Source organism: Catharus ustulatus, chromosome 7, assembly GCF_009819885.2.
Source record: "Catharus ustulatus isolate bCatUst1 chromosome 7, bCatUst1.pri.v2, whole genome shotgun sequence".
NCBI lineage: Eukaryota > Metazoa > Chordata > Aves > Passeriformes > Turdidae > Catharus > Catharus ustulatus.
In genome coordinates, this window is record NC_046227.1 from 17223428 (window position 1) to 17231194 (window position 7767).

General features: G+C 53.2%; 1 protein-coding gene across 1 annotated transcript; it reads right to left on the reverse strand.

Moving 5' to 3' along the window:
• Positions 1 to 1781: 1781 nt before the first annotated feature.
• Positions 1782 to 4358, reverse strand: SP9 (Sp9 transcription factor). The gene is made up of 2 exons (XM_033064426.2): positions 4224 to 4358; positions 1782 to 3508 (listed from the first exon to the last, which is right to left on the reverse strand). Exons 1-2 carry the CDS (start codon positions 4242 to 4244, stop codon positions 2153 to 2155), a joined length of 1377 nt encoding a protein of 458 aa, XP_032920317.1. The 5' UTR covers positions 4245 to 4358; the 3' UTR covers positions 1782 to 2152.
• Between the last annotated feature and the right edge of the window lie 3409 nt (positions 4359 to 7767).

A 7767-nucleotide genomic window follows, 5' to 3' on the forward strand; every position in this document is an offset into this window, starting at 1 on the left:
GATCGGCCCGCCGGGCTCCCGCCGCCGCCCCAGGGCACAGGCGGTGCCGGCGCTGCCCGGCCGCTTTTGTGCAGCAGTGGCGCGGAGGAGGTGGGACGCGGCTATTAGTATTCACGGCAGATGTATTTTCTTTAACGCAACGTCTTTATTCCAGTTGGTGGCCGACAGCAGAATCCGTTTCTCGATGCTATTTGCATTCCCTGTTTTATGGAGGATTAAAATATTTGTATTCATCCAATCTGTACCGGCCAGAGTAAATTAACTTTTTTTTCCCCTCACCCTCTTCTTTTTTTTTTTTTTTTAATAACACAATTATCTCATTTAACAGTTTGCCTTTAAAAAAAATACTGTGGCTGTTAGGTTGGTGGTCAGGAGACAAAGGGAGTGAAAATAATTTTCATTTCAATAATTGCCTTCTGGTCAATTTAACTGTGCCTTATTTTGAAAGAGCCTGTCTAAATGAGATTCCTGTCCCAAATGTGTTCCCAGGCCTTAGCCCAGCCTTTAATTATTCCTGAGTTTTTTTTCTTCAGAATAAGACGCTGCACTGAGTAATCACAAAGAAGTCAGAGAGCATCCTTGAACCTTTTCAATAGCAAAGCCACTGATATTCAAATAACATGCAAGGACCATTTGACTGCATGGGGACATAAGCATTTCCAATTCACTATTTGCATAGATCAACTGTCTTTGAAAAGGAAAGGAGCAGTTGTCTTCCATAACATTAAAAAGCCTAGTTATCAAATCAAGTGCTTAGTTTGGGGCTTTTAAAACGTTTACATTTTATCTTAGGTTGCCCTTTACCGTTTGACATGCAAATTTGGTGCAGTTAATTTGGACAATTAAAAGGATCTTCAAGGGAGCTTTGTCACCGAGAATATTCGGAGTTTTCCCCGTGGACCAGCTGAGATAAAGTTGGCCAGAACAAATGATGTCTAGGAGATTAATTAGATATTTGATAAGACATGAATCCCTAATAAGGGAATACAAGGCACAGGGGGCTGCTGTGTGCTCTAAGTCAAAATTAATAACATTTAACAAGATTTTCATTTAGGCATGAAATGTCTTTTCCGGAGTATTGACTCTAGCGATTTATTCCCCCGAGATCACCTCCCAGCCTAGGCAGCCTTGTGGCGCTGAAGGCTTTTAAAATTAAATAAATAGTTCCTCAGCACAGTTTGCCTTCACTCGATTTTGGGGACGGTTTCACCAAAGACACTTAGGTCTCAGCATGTTTTCTGGCTGTAGCAGGGCTCGGACTCAGATATATATATATTTTTTTTAAGTAAAGTAAAGCAAAGACGGTTTGAGAAGAGTGAGCAGAGTGGTTCAGTGCGCCTGGCTCGGGGGCTGGTTCCATTCCCTCCCAGCTATATCATTGCTGGCTGTATTTTTAATCACAGTGACTGTAAGGATGATGGAAAGGGGTGTGAGGGCTTCCACTAAAAAAGTAACCCCTGCGAGGTCTGGGCGGGGGGGAAGGAGGGGACACGAAGAAGAACAAACCCGTGAGTATATTGTTCAGAGTCCTTTAATAATACCAAAATGAAAATATGTCAAGATTTTTTTTCCATACAGATAAACGCATTTAATTTCTTTAAGAGACCTTAACTTACGTGTATTTGAGTGAAGTGTTAACTCAACATTTTAAATATCTTTTACATATATACTGACTTCCACAAAGTGCATCAGAAATTTAAAATTAAAAAAAATCAGAACCCCAAAACCTCCCTGAATTTCAGGAATTCACCAATTAAAAAAAAAAATCCCCAACCCCCCTATCAGATCAACATTTACAAGAAAAATAAGGGAACACGATCTGGTTTTCTTTTTTTTTTTTCTGTTTTTCTTCTTTTTTGAACCCTATTTATACAGATGTTTATGAGATACAGAGGGACCGTCTCAAAGTTGCAGCTGTATTTCTCACCTTAAGCCTCTCTTAGGATGCTCGCCTTCCAACAGAAAGAGAAAAGGGAAACGGAAGAATGTGTCACTCGGTACCTAGCGGCCGGGCGGGACGGGGGCCGCGCCTCTCCAGCCCCGCCGTCCCCCGGCCCGCCCCCGCTGCGGCCCGGGGCGCTGCCGGCGGCGGGGCGGCTCCGTCCGTCGGGGCGGCGCGGCTTCAGTCCGAGCGGCTCCGGCGGCGCTGCCCCTAGGAGTCGCCGGGCCCCGCGCTAGGTTCCTTGCCCGGGCCGCGGGCGGCGGCGCCCACCCCCTCGTGCAGGATGAGGTCGGGGGACTCGGAGCGCGGCGTTTCCAGGTTGCTGGCGTCCGTGTCGCTGTCGCTGCCCTTTTTGCCCCCGCCGCCCCCGTTGTGCGTTTTGATGTGTTTGCTCAGGTGGTCGCTGCGCATGAAGCGCTTGTTGCAGACGGGACAGGCGAAGCGCTTCTCGCCCGTGTGAGTCCGCAGGTGCCGCTGCAGCTCGTCGGAGCGGGTGAAGCGCTTCCCGCAGAAGAGCCAGTTGCAGACGAAGGGCCGCTCGCCCGTGTGCCAGCGCAGGTGCGCCTTCAGGTGCGAGGTCTTGCCGTACACCTTGCCGCAGCCGGGGATGTGGCAGCTGTGCAGCCCCTTGCGCCGCAGGCTGGCCCCCGCCGGCCCCAGCCGCTCGGCCTCCTGGCAGTTGGGGCAGTCGCAGGTGGCGCGGCCCGAGTAGCGCCGGGCGGAGCGGGCCGAGCCGCCCCCGGCGGCGACGGCGGCGGCACCCGAGATCATGGCGCTGGCCGCCGCCACCGCCGCGCTGGAGTCCGTGTAGGAGGGCAGCACGGGCTTGAAGCCCTCCTGGGTGAGCAGGTGCTGGCTGGTGGAGAGCAGGTGCGAGGCGGCCGTGGAGCCCAGGCCGGTGGAGCTGAAGGCGGAGTGGGTGAGGGAACTGAAGTCGGGGTTGTAGGTGCCCAGTTGGGAGTGCAACGAGGCCTGGGGGGCGCCCGAGTGCAGCGAGCTCTGCAGCCCCCCCGCCGGGTTCTGCACCTCAAGCCAGGAGCCCGGGTTGGTGTGCACGTCCCACCAGGAGGAGGCCGCTCCGTTGGCCACCTCACCCGCCGAGAGCGTGGAGTGGAAGCCCGACTTGTACCAGGACTCGTAGGGGTGCGCCATGCCCACCCGCGGGTAGAGGCTCTCGGCCGCCGAGCTGTGCACTTTGGAGATGAAGGCCGACTGCCCGCCGGGCTCCTGCGGGGACACGCCCGCCGCCGCCGCCGAGTTGGAGAAGAGGCCGCCGTAGTCGCTGCTGAAGGCCGAGGAAGTGGGCGAGGTGGAAGCCAGGCAGAAGGCGCTGTTGGCGGTGCCCGTGCCACTGGCCAGTCCGTTTGAACCCCTACTCGTGGCCACCGTGAAGCCCGAGAGGCTGGAGCCCAGGTTGCAGCTGGAGGTGGAGCGTTTCCAGGGGTGGAAGCCCCCTTTGGCGAAGGCGCTGGACTCGGGCAGGGTGGTCAGGGGACTAGTGTTGCCGATCTTGTTGCAGGTGGCGGCCAGCATGGCCAGGGGAGTCGTTCCAAATCTCGGCTCTTCCTGCGGGAAGAGACAAAGCCGGCCCGTCAGCCTAACCCCTGCCACCTCGCCAGGCTCCCGCGGGGACACGGCAGCGCGGATAGAACCGCGGCGCAACGAGCGGTACCGCGGAAAAGTTTTCTCTTATTTTAGAAGGAGGCTCCAGCCCTGCCACGCTCGGCACAACTCGTTTTCCGCCGGGCACCGGTCTCATGGCCCGAGGGATTTACATCGCAAGCGGGTCCCGACGGGGACAAGCGACACGCGTGTTCCGAGAGGGCTGCTCGAGCGTACCGCCGTTAAACCAAAAATCCCGTGGGAACGAAATGCGGCGTCTCCTCGAGCAACCGTACAGGAGCGACGGGAAAAAAAGAGATGGCAGCAAGGCAAGCAGTGTGCGGAGCCTTCCGACTGTCGCCTCGTGCAACGCCGGGCCGGCGAAAATCTTTGGAAATCGAGCGTAGTTCGAGTTAAAAAACAAACAAAAAAAAATCCCAAACCAACAACTAGACAAAAGAGAGCAGAAGCATCACGGCTTCTCTCCGGCTCAGCGAGTTTTCAGGCTAAACTCTTTGGGAACGACCCGATGGGCAGCGCGCAATGAAATCCCCCGAGGCGGGCCGGGATCACCTCCCATCCGCGGGTCCACGCGATTTGCGCAAGGGCCAGCCACGACGCGGCGGCAACCACAGTTTTTCCAGGGGGAAGCCGCGAGGAAGCGCGCGGTGCGACTTACCCCGAGGATAGACGTAGCCATAGCACGTCCGTGGGCTGGGCGGTGGGGCGGAGGGGACGGCGCTCGGTGAGCGCCCCGCGCTGCCCGGCGGCACTAAGGACACTCCGGCGCGGCGGGGCCAAACTCTGCCTAAGTGCGGGCAGCGCCCGCTTTGAAGTACCGCTGGCGGCGGCGCTCGCCCAATGAGGGCGCGGGCGGAGCGGCCCGGAGCGGCCCGGCAGCCAATCAGGCTGCGCGGAGGTGCCGGCGCCGGGCGCGGGGCGCGTGCCAGTCAGCGCGCGGGGAGAAAACTCCCCGCTCCGGCCCGTGGTGGCGGCGGCCGCGCCGCAATTACCGCCGGCCCCGGCGCCCCGGGCCGCGCCTCCCGCCGGGCCGCGACTCCCGCCGCCCCCGCACCGCCTGCCCGCCGGGGGAGCGGGCCGAGCCGCAGAGGGCACGAGTCCAGAGCGAGGTCAGCGCCGGCGGAGGACTGGTGTCACGCCTGACGCCTCTCCGCCGTCTCCTGTAAACTGTGCAGGAGGTGTCCGATGCCCTGCTGCTGGTGTAGACACCTGCGATTCTCGGGGCCCGTAAACGATACCTGCGTCGCTTTTATTCAACAGGCCTTTTGCCTCCTTTTCAGGCCACTTAGGAGCTGTCCATGTTGGATACAAATAACCTAACAGCGCCTAATGACATTCTGTAAAAATGCGTTAATTTTTTTGTTTGTTTGTTTTCTTTACTAAATGCCAGAAGTGATTTCGTGTACAACGTATTTCTTACTTTCATTGCAAAAGAAACTGAGAGGCTTTGTGGTTATATAAAGTGCCAAAAAAATCCCAAAGGCAGGGAACTGCCAGGCATCTCTTTGCTCCTGTACCAGGGCGGGAGATGGGACGAGGGGCATTTGACATCCTGTCGAATAAGACAGAGGATATTATTTTACAGAGTAATCGCCAGCAAAACACTTTGAAAGTCAAATTCGCAGCCTGCAGCACGTTTTTCAAGCCTCATATACTCCCGTGGAAGCTTCTGCTAATGGCAGAAGGCTTTCTCCCTCCTAGCAGTGCTAGGGCGCTGCTGGAATAAGCCTCCCTAGCACTTGCCTGTGGCCTCTGCACTGTGCACACTCCACGCACCCAGTGAGCGACAGAGACTTTACCTGCTCTCTGCATGTGCGAAATGTAAGTCCAAACCTCGGCTCCTCAATGTCTTGCAAGCTAGTCCCTTTGATTTGTAATTAATGGAGGCTTCTTAAGTAATTGGCTAGAACTTGCCCGTACTGCGCCCGCGGAAGATCAATAGGCGTGCAACTTTTCATCATCGCGGTCGGCTCTGTGAAAATGGGAATAGGAGCTTTTCTCCTTCTTTTTTTGCCGTTCCCAGTGCAGCTGAGTACAATTCTGAGCCAGAAATATGATGAGTGCGTTCAAGCAATGCCGGGCCCTTGCTCTGCATTTCAGTCAATATTTCCTTCTCGGTGCCGCCTCAGCCATCCAGTGTTAAACCTTCTAGCAGATGCAAAATAGGCATCGCTTAGGAGCAAGATGGAGAAACCGGGAATTTGAGATTTATGATTTCGCTTTTCCTTACATGTTTACATATATATATATATTTATGTGTGTGCTTAAATAAGGTGGGCATTGCGGTTTTTTCTACCTTGTGTTATGCAATCTATAGGATGACTGCCATGCTAGGAAGGATGTCCCTGGAGATTATCTTTTATTTAAACGTCTAAGACTATTTTCAAAAGGCGCTCGCCTTTTTGTCGCCGGGTATTAAAACAGAGTCGGGGCAGTAGGAGAAAATACTGTTGTGCGTTTAATTCTTTCCACATTGACTCGCAGCCGGCGCAGGAGTCCGGGTAGTGCATGGCAAAGCCTTCCCTCGAAAGGTCTGCCCGGAGCAGATCCTGAGCCGCAGCTGTGCCCAGGGGGGCTGGAGCGCTCGGCGGGTGGAGGCGGCAGGAAGGCGGTGGCGGGGGGAGCGACATAACCCCCACGGGTGAGGCGAGGAGTCCGACAGGGGCACCCGGGAGCCATCGCCCAACAGGTGACTCCTTCCTTCCCTCCTTCCTTCTTTCCTTCTTCCTTTTCTCCGGGGGAAACCCGCTCCTTCCCTTCCCAGGAGCCTGCCATGGTGGTCGTCAAGTGGCAGCGCGGCGCTTCTGGCCGGCGGGGGGAGAGGGTCTTCCCTCTCATCCTGGGGAAAGTCATCAATAAAATACGGCTGGAAGGCAGATCGAGAGCGTGACGTTTAAAAATGTTTCCTCTACATCAGCGAGTAAAGGCATCCGCTGCCCGCTTGCGCTCCCACAGCAAAGTAGGGATTCTGCTGTGCCTGAAGGCTGGCGGGCGGCTGTGCCTGCCGCACATCCATCTCCTCGCCCCTTTGTAGTCGGAAAAGTAACTAAAACCCGCAGGAACGAGGCAGGCGGTGGAAAGGCTGAGCGAATGGCGGCGGAAGGGGGAACGCTGCTAAAATCTTTAGGGGGTCAAGTATTTTCTGACAGATTTTTTTCATACTCCAAAAATCGAGTTTTTAAACAAAGATCAATGTGTTATGCTAAAGTGTTGAGCTGACTGTTAAAACATTTGGGGGGATAATGACAATGTAACAAAGGCCTGGTTTGGAGTGAATCATCACCCTTTTAAAAGTTAAAGCAATTTTCACGAGAATAGCTTTCAGCAAATGCTTTACATTATTCAAAACGGCCAAATAATGCTCTATTATAGAGCCTGAATGCTGCCAGTCAGCCCATAAGTGCAATTTGTGCAAAGGCTCGGTGCCTTATCTCCACTTCTTTATAAAGAGGTGAATATAAAACAATTTCTTCCAAACCCAGACAGAGAGCACGAAAATTGCTTCCCTTTCTGCAATCAGGGCAATTTAACTGGAGTGCAATTAGCACTATTAAATGTCGATTCTGCATAAACAAATCTGACTAAGAAGCGAAAGTGGGGTGAGAACCTCATATAAACTGAAACTGATTTTTTAAAATTATGTATCCGGGTCCTTTACAATTGATCCGTGACGTTTTCATCTCAGAATATATTTACATCATAAATACATTACAGTTAAATCAACATAAATCTAAAAAAAAATCTCAATATGAATACTAATAAAGAATAGCCTAATTAAATGCAACAGTTCACTTTCTTTGAACAATATTGTTTCCCATCTTCACTCTACGAGTGTCTTTTGATCTGTGCAACTACTAAAGTTGCTGTCTTTAGGAGGTAGAGCTGGGAAACAATTCGTTCATTACAGATGGTTGGGAAGCTCCTGGGTTTATATTCAAGAGCATCAGATGAAATGGCTCGTCTGTTCAAAAAGAGCTCTGGGAAAGAGCTGCCAAATATTTTCCAAATAAATCGATTTAGCAGCAGTTAAATGTAAGGTTGCTCTACAATTTCCCTCTGCCTCCTAGGAGGGGCACGGAGTTTTGCCCATAGATGTTACGGGTGGGAAGGGGGCAAACCCTTCCAAGTTTAAGAAAAGCAGCCTAATCTTCTGCCAAACAAGAGGGACATGGGCAGGAAACAGGCAAACTGCTCATTGCCGA

What these genes read in the sequence shown, in the direction of transcription:
- SP9 (XM_033064426.2), bottom strand. Translation starts at nt 4,244, where the DNA reads ATGGCTACGTCTATCCTCGGG. An exon ending in TGGCTACGTCTATCCTCGGG is followed by an intron (nt 3,509 to 4,223) that starts GTAAGTCGCACC and finishes CTCTTCCCGCAG; the next exon opens with GAAGAGCCGAGATTTGGAAC.